Source organism: Egretta garzetta, unplaced genomic scaffold, assembly GCF_000687185.1.
Source record: "Egretta garzetta isolate BGI_Z169 unplaced genomic scaffold, ASM68718v1 scaffold56, whole genome shotgun sequence".
NCBI lineage: Eukaryota > Metazoa > Chordata > Aves > Pelecaniformes > Ardeidae > Egretta > Egretta garzetta.
The window spans coordinates 6,510,337-6,527,439 of record NW_009260182.1 but is presented as its reverse complement, the minus strand read 5'-3'; the positions used below and the strand labels follow the sequence as shown (position 1 = coordinate 6,527,439).

General features: G+C 40.0%; 1 protein-coding gene across 3 annotated transcripts in view; it reads left to right on the top strand.

The window, feature by feature from the left end:
• Positions 1–7,363: 7,363 nt before the first annotated feature.
• SEC24C (SEC24 homolog C, COPII coat complex component) overlaps positions 7,364–17,103 on the top strand; it is a 31,546-nt gene continuing 21,806 nt past the window's right edge. For 2 of the 3 annotated variants that reach the window (XM_035897275.1, XM_009642000.2), the window contains exons 1-5: positions 7,364–7,566; positions 11,111–11,197; positions 13,760–13,901; positions 14,878–15,056; positions 16,278–16,727. In XM_035897275.1, the coding sequence (XP_035753168.1) occupies positions 7,392–7,566; positions 11,111–11,197; positions 13,760–13,901; positions 14,878–15,056; positions 16,278–16,727 (1,033 nt within the window). In that variant the 5' untranslated portion in view covers positions 7,364–7,391. The remainder of the gene's footprint in view (positions 7,567–11,110; positions 11,198–13,759; positions 13,902–14,877; positions 15,057–16,277; positions 16,728–17,103) is intronic. The other variant, XM_035897276.1, reaches the window with a different exon arrangement.

The following is a 17,103-nucleotide window of genomic DNA, read 5'->3' as shown; positions in this document are numbered from 1 at the left end:
CCTTCTCCTCCAGGGCATGGGCTGCCTCGGGGGGAGCCGTCGGCGTCCCGGTGTGGTGCGGCGAGTCCCGGGGGCCCTGGGTCGGACCGTCTCTCCCCTCCCTCCCCCGCCCCCCCGGAAAGCCGAGCGGTTTTTTTCGGCCCGGGTGCGCTGTGAGGCAGATACCCCCTCTGCAGCGTCCCTAATCTCTTGTAATCCGCGGATCCTTCCCCCAGTGTTCGCGTTGTGCCGTTCAAGCTTCCACTCATTCGAGGTTTGTCGGCCCGTGCGGAGACCCGGTGGCTGAGTTTGGTTGGATCGGGTCGTAAAACTTAGCGATCGTCTGCCTGCGGCTTTGAAAAGGAAGGAGGAAAGGAATGGAGACGGCATTGACTGAAATACGGGTGTCGTCTTGAAAAAGTGGTTATGCGAGATGGGCTGTTGCTTTCCATGCAGATGGTGCTTTAAACGTGTTTGCTTTGTATCCTTGGAGTTTGCTTTCGCTCTTTCTGAGCAGTGCTCTTTAGAGTAGGATGAAGGGTAGTTTCATTTCTTTTTATTCCTGGGATGTGCTTGAGTATTTTTCAGTATGTGTGTGTGGTGTCTTAGCTCTGAAATCTTTTATCAGAGAGACTTTGCAAAACCATCCACAGTGGGCCGCCTCGGTAACTGTAACACTGCAGCTGAAGTTCTGCTTAAACTTACTGGCTGATGGAGGGGTGAAACACAGGTGAATTGCTGACACCCACATTAGAAGTTATCCACCAGAGTTAGCATTTGTACAGTCATGTTAAAATAGAGATTCTTTGGGTTTTAGCCATTAATGTGATAGTTCCATAAAAATGTTTCTAGATCCTTGTCTGTTATGGGGTTCCTTAGCCAACTTTACCAAATGTTGGGGGGCAGGGGAGGTTAGAGGGGGAGAAATCACCATCTGACACATAACATGCAGTGTCCTTTTGTTGTTGTTGTTTACAAGCAGTGTAAAATCACACCACTAGAATGGGAGGTGACTCGTTGCTGATTTTGCCCTAAAGCCTTTACTGGTTTTTTTGATATAAAGTTGTCCTGAGTAGGTTTTGGGAACTTTGGTGCTCCGTCCCCACCCCTAGGTGTTCTGGTTATGGGATGGATAGAAACACACATGGCCTAAAACTCCAGAGCCTGTCTCTTTAGAGGAGACTTACCTTCAGTCATGTATATACACTCTCTGTGGAAGCATAAGCATTTCTATCATATCCATTTTCTATCGCTATAGACAGACTGTGAAATGGACATTGATATAAGGAATATTTCTTCTTAATATGCTAGGACCTTAATATGCTCCAGGTTCTAATTTCATGGCTGAAAGCTGAGTTATAGCAGTGAACAGATGTCTAAAGGATTATTTCTTTAATGAGTCGTTTGATGCTTATACGTCTTTGAATGTTTTCTCCTGCTACTGTAGGAACTATATTTTTTCCTGTAACACCTATTATCAGGAGGAGGGTCAAAAATCCAAGAGGGAATTGATGGTTGGCTAAGGAAGGGCAAGGTACAAAGAGTGACTAAAAGTGATCAACAACAAGGTCTCCACAGAAGAGAGGAGATGGATAGTTCTTGTTCTTTAGGTTTGAAAAGCTGTATTAGTGATGAATTGTGAAGATAGAGATTGTTCTTATATGTTCAGCAAGATTCGTTGTTAACATAGAAAGCACTAAAAGGCAGTATAAACGGCTTTTTTGTTTCTTGCAAGTGATGGGAATTGTGTAAAGCATATTTGTGTAGAGCAAGTCAGAGTACAGAAATTTCTGGTGAAAGATGGTCAGTGTTACAATGTATGTGAAGAAAACTTGTTTGGCATTATAACATTAGTCTTACTCTGTATATTCCTATTCATACATTCTTCCTTCTGGCTTCTTCTCTAAACTTTAAACTACTCTTGTAACTTTTCCTAATCAATTATACTTGTGCAAAGTTCACAGAAATGAGTCAGATGACTTCATGTGTTGTAACATGTATGTGGAGGTAGCTAAGGAAGAGAAAAATCTTTCACTGTCATTTTGTCAATGTCATATTTTCAATGACTTTTGCCCCCATGGGTTTGCTCTCCAGAAGTAATGTCTGTAGTTGAGCATTTCTGAAATCTTTTCTTAGAGCTTGATTACAGAGGTAGAGATGTAAATCAGTCCCACCAGGAGACTTCAGTCACATTTTATACTCAAATGTGGTGGTGGTGGCAGGGGTTGGAAATAGTGGTAGCTTTAAGGTTAGAGGAAGACTTTTTGTATTCAGTTTTTAACCACTTTCACTCCCTCGTAACTTGTGTGTTGTATTGGACCTTGTCCAAGACGATGAATCAGCCTAACAAAACAGGATTTAATGTGGCACTTCTTTAGAAGAACACCTTAGGTGTGAACCGTGATTTTTATCTCCTGAAGCCTGAAAGAGTCTTTGAAACAGCCCAGGAAAGACTGGGCTGCAAAAGTCTGCTCCAGTACCTGTTGTGTCAAGAAGTTCTAGTACCTAATCTATCCTTTCTTCTCCCGAAAGGGCCTTCAGTGAAAATATTGTGCATTCTGTACTTTCACTGATACTCAGTTGTAAAGTTTCATTTTGAAAACTGTCTTACACCTCTCATGAACTGTTCAAACAAATCTTTCTGGAGATGAAGAAAGTGTTACCTATGGTGTGACAAGTTGAGAATGTGCTCAGGTGGAAAGACAGAGCTCCGCAGCAATACAACTGAGGGGCAGTTCCAGTAGTGCTGTTTGGATTGATTTGGACAAATGTATGGGAGGCATCTTGTTATAATGGCCTGAGAGCTTCCAGATCGGTTGGCAAGCTCTGACTTCCAGGATATGAGCTTTTCTTCCAGGATTTTCTGTAGAAAAACAAAACGGGCGTTTCTCGTATGTTAAGAGAACCAAGGGTTTCATGAGTGCTTGTAGAGGACCCAGTCAAGCTGTTGATGAAAGAAAAGCAAGGACATCTGCCTTTCAGAAGAGCGTTCCTAGGTCCAGAGTCTAGGTCTTTATAAGAATGACGTAACTTTGCTACTTCTCCAGAAAGTTGCAGAACAGAAGTAGTATTAAAAGCACTGTAGGTAATATTCTGAATTGGTCTCTGAGGATGCTGATTGTCTCCTTCTGTCCCATCTTCTGGAAATGGTTTAGATTTCTGTGTTCGTAAATTAAGTAGACATATTCCCTTCAGTTTCAGCATAATATAGGAAGCCATGCTGTTGTAATTTTTTTTTTTCCTAGGGATCGGTCTCCCTGGAAGTTGAAACAAACAAGCCTTTTATTTCTCTGGGACCAGTAAAAAAGGCACTAGCATCTTTCTGAAGGAAAGTAATTTTGCTGTATGCGTTTCCTTTAGAAAGTGATCAAGAACTGATGAGATCAAGCTTTTTGGTTTCAAAAGGGAATTAACAGTGAATGCAGAACATAAAAAATGATGAATATGCAGTTTTCAGTGATTTGGGAGATTTGCTGATTGAAACAAGCTCATGTGAATCACTAGGGTTTTTTTAAAAAAAAAACAGTCCATAAAAACTGCATTGTAGTCTGCTTTGTTTGGATACTAAGGAATCTGGAAACTATTGTAAAAATTAGAAGATTTCCCCCCCCCGCCCCATATTACCATGTATTTTTCTCTCATCGGTTTGTTGCTGATCAGCACTGGCTGGCTGTCTTGGTATGAATTTTAGCTGTGTAACTATTTTGACCAAAAATTCCATGGTCAACTGCCTTTATACAGAGGAATAGAAAACCTCATAGAGTGACTGTTTTGTGCTTTGCAAGAAAATTGTTTTTTATAGTAATGACTGCCTGTTGTCATCGTATTTTCCCAATAGCATGAGTCCTGCTTGTTTGAGCTTTGTGTATTGTAACTGCTGAGTAGTAGTACAATGCTCAACAACATGTTTTAATATTATGTTTGGCTTAGTTTTGGTAATGTGTTACTACATGCAAAGGAATATCCTCAGTATTTTTATCAAGTGAAACAGCCTATTTTCTCCATTGCTCCCTACCAGGTGTATATATGTCAATCTTTTTGTGATTTTTTTTTTTTTTTTTTTTTTTTTTTTTTTTTTTTTTTTTTTTTTCTTCATGTCATAAGACAAAGAGCATAAAATTCTCCCTTTCCCCATATCTCTTCAAGTGACCAGGTTCTAATTTACATGTATGTATTTGAGTGGAAACAAAATCAATGCTGTTTGATACAAGAGACTTGTACTGGGGGAGAAGGAAAATGGACTCATTCAGTGACAGCTGTCTTCCACCTTCTGAAAGGTAGATACCCTTGGCCCTGCCCTTTACAGTATTCCACATGAGTGATGAGCAAGCATGCCACTAGTCTTACATTTAGAGCAAGCCAAGCAACCAAAATAATGAAGCATCCTTGTCCTAAGCTTCAATATCGAGCTTGTTCTTGAGTCCTCCTCCTCTTTTCCAGCTCCCTCCTTGACCTTCTGCCAGTGTGGAGCAAGCATCAGCTTGTGCTGTGGTGGTGAATAGCCTGTGCTGGCTGCCACATGGACTAGCTAAAAGTCTGAGGTATATCTACCTTTCTGTCAGTTGTGACACTGAGTTAGAACCATGTCCTTTGTGTAGCTATTTTTTCCATAGAGAGTGTAGGAAATTACCTCAAACTCTTTTCCTCTGTAAGAATTCCATTAAACAAGCTTACCTCTTGGTTTCAGTAGTATTGTGGACAGAGAAACAAGCCAACAGATATTACCTGCCCAAGTGGGAAATACTGATTCACGTGAAGGAGGGGAGGGAAGGCCGAAAAGAGGATAGTAAAAGATCATCAGGTAAGGTCATTTACTGAGTATACACTCACAACAATAAGTCAGAAGTGGTTTGCAAGGGACATGCTTGAGTTCTTGCCCTATCATGCTTTTTTTAAAAATAAGCATGAAAGATTGATCTTCTCCTGCCCTGTAGTATTTCCTTGTTCAGAGATCTGTTCAAGGATTTCTGTAGGTGTAACTTGTGAGGAGTGTCTTAACGATTATAGCTCTGGAGGTCTGGATGTATCCTGCAGGATGCTGCTACTTTGCCTGCAGCTTTTCCTGGCGGAAGGACCTGTTTGTAGGAGCAGTGCCTAGAAGCCAAGTTCCTCGTGCACAATCCAATAAGCAACAGTCAGGCAGGAAGAGGAGAAAACAGCCCTCCTTCCTTGGCAGAAGCCCTGCCTGCAGGTTCCAAGATGTGCAGGTAGAGCAGTCTTCTCGTTGTGTTCTCCCTTTCCTTTAACCCCACCTTTGCAGGAGGAGCTCTCCTGCGTCACTGTCTACACTGGGCGGGAGGTGGTTGGGGGTAGGTCTGTGATTGCAATGTGGTGATGCTGGTTAACTACCTGGGGAGGAAGAGGTTAACCTTCAGGGAAGGGAGCAGGTCCCAAAGTCCAGATTTCCTGGCCCCATGGCTGCTCAGGTTAGACTCTTCTGCAGAACTAAGTCAAAGGTGGTGTGGGAAACCAGAATTTTTAGCAGTGACTCTCTTGCTGTCATGTGTAATCATGTTTAAAAGCACTGCAGGCTGATGAAAAATTGTCATACAGTTGTAAGCTGTTGCAAATGACATAATATGTTACTTTCAAGAGAAAATTACCTTTAAATATTTTAAGCTAAGTTATTCTAAACAAAAGCCCTGTCATTACCTTTGTACAGCTTGAAGAATAAAAATATTAAACTTCATTTATTTCCTTTCATATAAAGTTTAATATCAAATTTCACAGTAAGCACTAGCATTCTTAGTATTGACATTTGTTGTGTTTACTACCCATAGGAGGTTAAATGTAGTATGTATGTATTATGCTAGCTTTCTTCTGTAAATAATTAGATCACTCTGTTGTGATACGTGTATTTTCCCTTTATTTTATATATATATATATATAGATCTAGAAGAATTAATTTGTGTGGATAGTTCTTACAGAGCTGTATTTTACTACCCTTGCTGTACAACTGTTGTGTCAGTCATTGAAATAATTCTTTGATGTCATATTTTTTGGTTATGTGAAGAACGAACCTTAGCATTGGTTGGCGTACTCTAATCAATGTATAGGCAAAACAGCTCAGGTGTTTGTTATCCGCTTGAGTTAAGCTGTAGATTCCTTGTTGGGATTTGCCTCAACTGGCTGATGGCTGTTGTGGCTGTATGTCTCCTCTGTGTTAAGATTTACTATGTATCTTTAACGCTCAAGTTCATCATAGGGTTTGCAGCAAAATATGATGGCAAAATTAGTTATTTGCTTCAGCTTAACTTTGTATTTTTATATCAATCGCAGTCTTTTAATAAAAAAATTAAATTGCTCTAAAACCACATTTCTTTACATTGTAGTTTAGATAGTCTTAGCTGAACAGGGTAGCAGTGACATATGGAGTGTCCAAAGGAGTACAGGGGATGCAAAATATCCTTGAGAAATAGACCATGTGAAGTCATCTTTGGCTCTCCACAACTCAAGGGCTCTGTGGCTTATCTGCCTGCTTGCTACCATGGAATTGTAAGAATTGCGTGCTTGGTTTGGTGTCTCCCAATGCTGTTTTCATCTTTATACAGTTAGTCAACCTCTTTATACAGTTAGTTATGGGAATCTGTATGTAAAGCAAAATTTCTTCCATAACTTTGCTAAGAAACATCTCTCCCATCTCTGACGCTCTGTTTCAGGTCTTTCCCTTTTGTAGAACTCTTTTAGTGATGGCTTTGCCTCTGTTGCTTTTCCGTTTTGGACACTTTCTTAGATGACCATGCTGCTTTTGGAATATCTTAGTTTTCTGAAATTTATGTACATAACAAAGACGTAAAATCATATTTTAAAAAAAAAAAAAAAAGGCAAAACCCCCCTATATCTGTCCCATACCAGATTCTATCAAACACTTCAAAAAGCAGCTTTTGTGGACAGTGAAGTGTCTGTTGCTTGTAGCAAGGAAGCATGATCAAGTAGGCTTAATATAGAGATGAAACCTGGACTTGTTCAGTGTTATTGAAGTGTTTTGTTAAGAAATCTCTCATCTACATCATGAAATCTGTTTTCTGGTGATCTGATGTTCTGTGAAGTGGAAGTAGTTCATAAGGTGTTGCAGGAAGCTTGATAATCTTCTCCTATGGAATGGCAAATTATGGTATTTTTTTCTAAGATGATGATCACAAATCTACCCAGGATGAAGCAGTGAATAAGTTGGTTAGAAAACAGTTTCTAAAAATATTGTTTTCTGACTAGCTCTTGTAAAGCATTCATGCCACTTGAAAAAATTGCTGTGCAAGAGTAAATAACCATTAATGTTTTACTTTCCCTAGTATCTCAGGAGCTCTCATTTCTGTGAAAATGGTAGAGAAGTTGGCCAGTTTGGTTTTATGTCTGCTAAAAGCCATTTTTCCCCCCCTTTTTGCAGGTGAGATTAGTTTGGGGATGTGAATACAATGAGTGTAAACCAGCAAGCTCACACAGGGCCTCCTTATGGGCAACCTCAGCCTGGATATCAGGGATACCAGCAGCCTGCCTACGGAGGACAGCCATTACCAGGGGTTCCTCAGTCGCAATATGGAGCTTATAATGGTCCGATGCCAGGATACCAACAGCCAGTCCCTCCACAAGGTACTTCTCAGTCAAAACTTAATGATTGATAACCTGTGAATTGTTGCGTGCATGGATTTTTTTCTGTATACTTCCTATTGTTAGTCTTTATTTTGTGGTAGCAATTAACCTTTTCTTCTGTATGTAGCTTACATGATGTTAAAAATCATGTTCTTCCTGTATATTCTGAGGTCATTGTTCTGTCATTTATCCATTTTAGTAGGGCTTAGTTTTCTTTTAATAGCTCATGAAATTAACATGTGAGAAGCACAGCCTGCTTTTTTTTCTGTATGTCCTTGCCCCGTGGTACTGAAGCATCTGACTAGGACAGCCTTCCTGATGAGGTTATGTTGAGGGGAAGCAAGTAGGGACTGTAACAGATTTATAACTGAGACTGCCTGACATTATTATAGGAAGTTCTGCACTCCTTCCAGAAAGATTAAGACATACAGATCTAGGCAGAAAGTGTATTTAGAGCTATTTTCTCTAATGCCTTTAAAGTCCATAGAAAGTTTGTGGACATGTGGGCAAGCTGATGTGTTCTAGAATTTCCCTGGTTCTGCAGGATCATATCACTTGTTGGTTTTGTTTGTTTATGTCGTGGTTTAACCCGGCTGGCAACTAAGCACCACGCAGCCGCTCGCTCACTCCCCCCCTCCCTCTGTGGGATGGGGGAGAGAATAGGAGAAAAGTGAGGGCTGAGATAAAGACAGTTTAATAAGAGAAAATAATAATAATAGTAATAATGAGAATGATAACAGAATATACAGAATATACAAAACGAATGATGCACAGTGCAGTTGCTCACCACCCACTGACCAATGCCCAGCCCGTCCTGAGCCGCGATCAGTCCCCAAGCAGCGAGCAGTCTCCTCACAACCGACCGACTGACTAACCCCCCCTGAGCATGACGTTATATGGTATGGAATAGCTCTTTGGTCAGTTTGGGTTAGCTGTCCTAGCTGTGCTGTACACCAGCTTGTTATGCACCTGGCCGAGCAGGAGAAGCTCAAAAAGTCCTTGCGTAGTCTGAGTACTACTTGGCAACAACTAAAAACATCAGAGTGTTATCAACATTCTTCTGGTACTAAATCCAAAACACAGCACTACGCTAGCTACTATGAAGAAAATTAACTCTATCCCAGCCAAAACCAGGACAGTTTAAAAAAAATAAAAGCCTTTCTTTTGAAAACAGGAAAAAAAAGTTGAACTACTAACTTAAAATTATTAAAGAACTTTAGGAGTCTTTGTTTCTGAGTATCTGAATTGCTTTAGGAGATTAATATTAGACTTCAATAGCTGAAATGTAGAGGGGAAAATACTGTTGCTTTGTGTAAAGTATTTCTCCCTCTCGAGATCATGTGGATGAATTCAATTCTGCTGAGATAAGAACAACATGAACTGTCACTCTGAAATGTTTGTTTAGATTTCAGATTGGTATTCTAAGGAAATGAGGAATATGCTAATCACGCTCATGGTCCCTGTATTGTTCTCCCGTCCAAATACATCTTGAATTTTTTCAATTTCTTGAATTTTAAACCAGTGAGAAGGATAGAACAGTCAAAGAGCTTATAGTTGTCTGCAAACTAACAGAAGTGGGAGACTGAAATTTGGGAGCTGAATGATTAGCCTGTTCAGTTTTTTGTCTGGAGTTAGCAGGGTAGTGGAGTAGAAGAAACAGTAGTGTGGTATGCTAAAGAAAGGGTTATTCAGTTGCTCTGTCTTCCTTGTCTTTCCTTAATCCTTTCCTCCCTTCCTTTCAATAAGTCTCTTCCAACAGCACTTCTAATCTGTGAGGTTTGAACTAATTTCACAGGGGGTTTAAACTCCTATAATAGTAATGAAACATCAGCACTGGGCACAGGAAAGAAATCCTGCTTCCTGGGAAGACAGAGGCAAGCTCAGCCATTGAGCTCTCTGGCTGCTCAATGTAGCCATTGACTGACTCGTGTTTCCTGTCCCATGGAAGGAATGGGGAGGAATTGGACTTGCTTCAGTGAGGGAGAGGAGGAGATTCAGTAAGGACAAAGATTACTACAGATTTGTTGGAAAAGTTTCATCGGTGCAGCTATTTATAGAAAACAGGTTTTGGCTCTTAGCAGTGTGAAGAATGTTTAGGATGCTTGTGAAAAGAAACTGAAGAGCATCTTCCATCAGATAGTTCAAGAATTATTTACAAGTCTGGAAAGTATTTTTTTTTAAGGGAATTAACTTTTTTTTTTCTTCTGAATTATTTCTGGTTTGTCCCTCAATTTTAGAACAACACAAATGTGGTTTGTGACAGCTCAGTAAGGACATACCTAGAAAGCTTAATAACATGCATATAAACTTCTGCAGATTAAAAATGCAGATTTTGTTTGTGCCAGTAATGATTGAAAGGTATTGTGACACTGAGGGTGACAAGGTGGTCTTATTTGGACAACAGAAGTGTTTTGCTCTACTCTTAAGTAGTGCCTCATGTACTTTATTGATCTATCAGGCAAAGGCCACCCATGGTTTGTGGAGATTTCTCTTCCATCTTTTCTTCTGAGACCATCCACCCTAGACTTAGCAACTGTATTAAGGGAATCTCAGTTGTCAAGTTGTGCATTTAGGACCTGTTACTGGAAATCTGGGATTCCTATCTTTAGAAGGAAGGAATGTAAAATTCAGAGCACTAGCACAACAGCCAGAAGTTGACCTGTTAGTAGCTGCTGAATATGACATCGAAGTGCAAAAGTGGCAGACAACACGTTATCAAAGAGAGCAGACAGGTGATAGTGAAGTTGTCCTTTCTACTCCTATCTCCAGCATATGTTTATTGCAGGTCTTGTAAGACCTGTTGTAGCTGCATAATGTAGAGGAGAGAGAAGTAATTTCAGAGGCACTAGACTGACAGGAATTTAGTGAACACTGAGGGGTAAAAAGGGAAACTGCCAGTGTTATTCTGTGATCTCAAAGTAGTTGTCTTAGGGATTTATTTTAAAAATAAGAATAAAATTGCTTGGAGGACTGAATGGAGAAGTGTTGGGAGCAGATGCCATCCTCAGTCAGGGAGTCTTTTGCATCTGATTTATGTGACAAACTGTAGCTCTAACTAATGGAAACATGGGAATGCTGTGCCAGTGATGCTAGTTTTACTTGGGACCAAAGTGGAGTACTGTGCTGCTAGCTGAAAATAGCTGCTTCTTGCTAGGAGAATACTGAAAGAGCTGGGACAATTTTGCACCAATCTTTCAGTCAGTCTATCAGCTTCCTTCTGATGAGATTGTGCAGTTGAAAGTACAAACACAATTATTCGAGTGCCAGTAACAATTAGGCTGCAGCTGGATTGTTTTACATAGACTCAATTTATGGTACTATTAACACTTGTATTAACGTTAATATGTATGAACTATGTCGGTAATATATGTTGTGTTTGGTAGAACAGTGAGAGGGAGTATAGCTTAAGGCATAATGTCATAAACGTGACATGGATTTTATATGTATGATATTTTCTGCACTGCAGACTGTCCTCAGCATTGGAAGCACTGTCTCTTGGTGCTTTCTCTCAGGCTTGATTTACTGGTGTATTCTGTCTTTCCAGGTTACTTTCCTTCCTTGGGGTTCCCTTCGAAGGGCTCTCCTGTATCTCTCAACTCTGACACTTCTTCTCTTGCACCTAATTTCATAGGTAAATGGTGTCCTTTCTGTGGAAGTATTTGTGCTGTGCCACTTCTTCTGTGCCAAGTTCCCATTTAATATGGATATTTATCTCAAAGGTGTGGGTACCTGATTATTTAGGCAGAGTTGGGTGGGATACTTCCCAATCTATTTGTAGGCAGCACTCCAGAAACATAAATAGGATATGAAGAAATAATCCTGGTAGAAATCCCTTATGCCTGCAGATTCATAGATAAAAACTGATTTGTGACTAATGTTCTCTGAAGACTGATTTCAAAACCTGAATTGGCCTGTTCAGGTTCTGTCAGGGACAATCCTTAATTTGAAAGAATGTTGTCTCCTACTTGAAAGAGAACTAAAATGTGAGGTCTGAAATGATAGCATTGCCATGAAGAAATGAAAAATCTCCCCAAGCACCAGGAGGTTGTTATTGGAAGTCATGAAATATTTGTAACTTGTGCTTTCATTTAAGGGAAAAAAGAGGTTTTGGGCTTCCTTGGTTATAGTATAGAACCCCAATATATGTTAGGAATAACTAGGATTCCAAAAGCTGTGGCTTGAAGAAGGAAATACTTTTGGAAAGCTAGCAATCAAGATGTAAGAATTAGAAACACTGCAAGAAATCATATTATATTTTTCCTTCTTTCCAACTAGTGGTATTTTGGAAGAGCCATTTCCAGTGGTGTCAATTTGTTTAGAAGAGCAGGTAGTTAGAACTGGGCCAAGACCATATAGTCTTATGGCTTTGAATAAAATCTCAGGCATTTCCCATTTTGCCATAATCTGCCTCCATTCTGAGCTCTGTGATGAGTGAGAGCAGTATCTCAAATGTGTTGAAAGGGAACTTCAGGATTCCTCAAGAGTAATGAATCTTAAAATAATAAGCCACTAAATATTCATACATGTTCAAGTGAATTTTTTCAGTGGCTATTTGAGCAGTCTGCGTTAATGATTACAGAAGTATATTTCTGAAAAGAAATAGAAAAAGAAGCCTTCAGAAGCTTTTTCTGAAGTAAACGTATTTGTCACATTGTATGCATGTTAAAGTTGAGGGAAAGGGGGCGGAAGTGTAGTATCCCTCCAGGAATTGGATTAAATAAGTTTTCAAAGACAAAAGATAACAATGCCAAACAGTTTACATGTACTATCAAAGGAAAGAGATTCCAAAATAGATGAAAGTATATCAAATAAATTGAAAAGGTATCACAAAAGACATTCAGAAATCGAAATACCACACAACATGCAAATAGGTAGAGACTGGGAAATGCTTAGCTAGAGGAACAGTAAGATGAAGGTGCTGTAACAGTAGTTTAGAAAAGATTTAATGAGATGAAGGTATATAAAAATAATAAATGACTCTGGAAATAATTCAGTCCTAAGTCTCAAAATGAAGAGCAGGAGGTGGTTTAGTAATAAAGAAAAAAACCCCAAGGTATTAGTGGTTATTAATACAAGGTATAGTTAATTCCTTCCTTGAATTTACATCCACAAGCTTACTAAGAATTACATGTAGCAGATAAGATAAAAATACATGAGTTGAAACCTCATGCTTTGGTGCATAGATTATACTGTAGAATTGAGAAATGTCTTCTCTTATTTCCTATTTCATCACGGTTCCTCAAAAGAAGGTTTCAGAGTCCCTTTAAAACTTGTCACGCCGGTCACCATCAGAGACACACAACAGTGTGTGTGTGCTGCTCTGGTCTCATGGGGCAGTTTACTCTATTAAAGTCATCTGTATTTAACGATACCCCATACATGAAATACTTTCCCTTGTGGTTAGCAGGCATGGTCATATGGTTGTTCTAATTATCAACATTTTTAACATAATATTATTAAAATAGAAGTTTATATTCTCTTTTTTTGGAAGTAGACAATGCAGTTCGTCTGCTGGTATTGCATCCAGCATTTTGCTGTCTGTGGAAAGTGTGGAGACTTGTTTCTGAGGCAAATATGTTTGAGCAGTGACTGAACCAGCTCAGTCTGAAAGATGAGGAAGTATTTCATGTCAGCCTCCAACCTTGAGAGGTTGGGAAGAACAGCCTGTGGTGGCCCCCATTATGTTATGTATAAAAACAGTTGGATGTAATTCTTGAAAATTCTGAATCTACTCACATAACCTACTTACCTTTCAAGTAGGGAAAACTGACCTGTAATGAACGTTAGGTTCCATGTGAATGGGTACTCTCCTTGGTCTGGGTAAAAATAATTGGACTTGGAGGGGAAAGAATTTATTACCTTACTGACAAGATAAAGTTGGTTTTTCTTCATCAAAAGATGAAATTATCTTTCGAAGACCCTCCACAGTACATATTTTACATGTGGTCTGTGTGGAGACAGTGACTAGTGACACTGGCTAAAAATATTTGTGCTTTCAGTTTTGCTACTTCTAATACAGTTGTATAAATTATTTTTTGCTCGTGGAGTATTGATACAATGATTTGGCCACTGCTAAACTGTTTCTGTGCTTTTTTTTTATTTCCTGGATTTTTCATGGTAGTTGGTTCAAGACCTTGTTTCTGTAATTTGTGATTTTTTAAAAAATTTATTTATTTATCCCTTATGTCTGTAGGTTCATTAAGAGCCCCTCCAACATCTGGAGCTCCCCCTCCAGCCTCTGGGGCATCTCTTCCTTCTGGCCACCTAGCGTACAGTCAGTTTGGACACGGAGATGTACAAAATGGGATTCCAGCCTCAGCAGCCCCGATGCAGAGGTACGTACAGGAAAAGCAAATCATAACAAAGGCCTTGCTTGGTAGACCTATGCTAGGTCAAGACCTTTTAGGAGACCAAATCAAATACTTTGTTTTTCCTGTGGTGGACATTGACTTTCTTTATTGCTTCCTTATTGTTTTGGAACATTTTGCCATAGGGGTATTTATTAGACAAAAAGAATCTCTGGAGATGAAAAACTTCTGGAAGGATATGAGCAGATGTCAGTGACTGATCAAAACCACTTCTCCTCCAAAGACTTTCTTTGTGGTAGTCATTTTCCCATAAGAAGTTTTCCGATTCCCATAATCTGTCTTGTTTTAAAACAATTGCATCCACACAGCCATAGTATTTGATTCCTTGGCAAGTGTGAATTGATCTCTGCCTGGAGCGTGTTGCTGTCTGTCATTACTGAGTAATTCCTTAGTATTGGTTCTGGGTCCTTTTCTGTCCATTATGGATCTTTGGCATCTTCTCCAGAAAGATACTGCCATTACCTCTGTGGTGAAAGTGACAACAGTCCTCACTGCTTCATTCTGATTACTGGTTATTGAGGAAGGTGGTTGTTTTTTGTTTCCTTCTGGTTAAGCTCAGCACTGTCAACTGGAGAGTCCAAAGCCTTTGAATAATGGAGCATTATTGGGATAAGGCTTTGCAGGCCGTACTGTTGCTCACCCGTAGACTCTGTTGCAGTGTTTCTAATTTGTTGCGATAACTAAAATGGAATTAACAAAAAAGTGCTATAAACAAAGAATTTGCATTTTAAGAACTAACAGATTTTTTGTGTGTGTGCGTGTGAAAGGGATTCAGATCCATGCAGGATATATAATCATTTTTCCAAAACTGAACTACAGTGTTTCATGTAAATAATTGAGACCCAGCTAGTGTTTATGTGGTAGAACAATTTTAAAAGGCAGAGAGAATTGTAACTGCTTGTATAATGCGGAGTCCAATGAAGTTTCTCATCTTCCTTTTCAGGCCACCTGCTTCTCAGCCATTTCTGCCAGGCTCAGCACCCACACCTGCCAGCCAGACATCTACGTTCCAGCAATATGGTCCCCCCCCAGCCAGTGTACAGCAGCTCAGCAACCACATGGCAGGGATGACAATTGGCAGTACTACAGCCTCTGCTCCTCCCCCAGCTGGACTGGGCTATGGTGAGGTTTCCTGGCTACAGAAATAGTGCTATTGCTTTTCATTTATGCTAGTAATTTCATAAAAGACTTGCTCTTGTCAATGATTCATTACCGTATGGTGATGGGAACTCTCTGGGTGTTGGCATCTGCCATAGTAAATGGTAGTTTCCTTAACTAATAAGGTAATCGTTGGAGAAAACAGAACTGAGACTATTGTAGAGGACAGTGCAGGAAGTACTGCGGGATGTGAGTAACAGAAGAGAGTAAAAGTATTTCTCCTCAACTAGGTGAATCTTGATGTGAAAAACAAAAAACGTCTAAGTAAGCTGTTGGAGATTCTACATGCCTTGCTGCTGTTGTGCAGCAGCCTAGTCAAAAAAAAAAGACAATAAATCAGAGGGCTGAAATTACTCAGAATGATTCTGTGAAGGATTTTGCTGGAAGTTGTGAAGAAACTTACTTAAACAGTATAAACTGAATTTAGATATTTTGTTCTATTAGATCTACAGTCCCACTGCTGTAGATTACAGGTCTTTTTTTTTTTTTTTTTTTTTTTTTTTTTTATTGAAGACCAGAGATTTGTCTTTAGTATGTGTAAGCTGGTCTGACTACACTTTGATTCTTTTTTCTTTTTTTTTTTATTGTTTTGGTAAAGTACTTTGACAAGCATCTCATACTCTTAACACAAACTTTATAGGAAAATTAGGAGTAGGGGATGCAGATTTCTCCACCCTTTGGCAATGTTTGTCTAAAATTATGCTCAGAAATAGTATGGTGGTAAATACAGAAGATGCTAGTTTCATGCTATTAAAACCATGAAGCTCAAAACCATTCTTGAACTACAGGCTCCAACTTGGTGTGGAGTTTAAGACACAAAATTGTTTCGGTTCAAGAAGTCTGTAGACTTGTGGTGGTTCTTGTTTTGCATACTCTTGCCCTCTTTTTCTGGCCCCGAATCCTGAAATATATTCTGATTATGTAAAATAAGAAGCTCGGACTTTGAGACAGAGCACAATGAAGGAACTGTCAAGTTTCAGATCCCTTGGAGGAGTTTCAGCTCTCTGATCAATTAGGGCAGATGTTCACTTAGGGTTTGTCTTTATTAGATTAGTACTGGCAAGTCCATCTGAAGATGAGAAAGTGTTAGACCTGTTTAGATGATCTAGAGCAAATGGGGTTTGCTTGCATCTTAATTGTCTTGAGGATAGAAGAAAATTATGTTATGTTGTCTTTTCTTATCAGGTCCCCCAACATCGGTTCCCCCAGTCTCAGGAAGCTTTAGTGCAACAGGATCTGGTCTCTACACACCTTACACTGCAAGCCAAGGACCCCCTCCTACCAGTGTGTCTCAGGGTCTTCCCTTGGCACAGCCTCCATTTCCTGGTCAACCAATATCAACTCAACGCCTACCTACTCAAGTCCCTGGTTTTGCCCCACCTCCCTCTTCTACAGGGATTGGACCTTCCTCTTACCCTCCTACCACAGGTGCCCCAAGGCCACCTACCATGCCAGGCCCACCATTGCCTGGGCAGACAGTTGCTGGCCCAACAATGTCCCAGCCTAATCATGTATCCTCACCACCACCTCCATCAACTATGTCAGGGCCACACCCTGGGCCTCCTATGAGTGGCCTCCATGGGCCACCTCCTCCCACGCATCCTCCTCAGCCAGGATACCAAATGCAGCAGAATGGTGAGTATTCCTAGGATACGAATTGTAAGTTACGTGTGTTCTCTGTGTGCTGCAAACTGAGAACTGGGTTTCAGGTTTGTTACTTGCTGCTGCCTGGCTGCACTTCAAAGCTTCCCTCTTGTTTCCCTGTGCTCATGTCCGAAGGAGAAATTGAAGATAAACAATAGGGTGTGTCATTCTAAGATATTTGTCATACAGGTTTTAATCGGGTTAATGTAACTAAAGGAATCCTAGCTTACTTGGCCAAAAAGTTGTTTAATAATTGGTGCCATAATACTACAAGAACTTGTGATCAGGATTTTATTATGAACTTTAATTTGATGTCTGCAACCTCATCTGTTCAAAAGTAGAGATTTGAAATCCTGAAAAGCCTTAC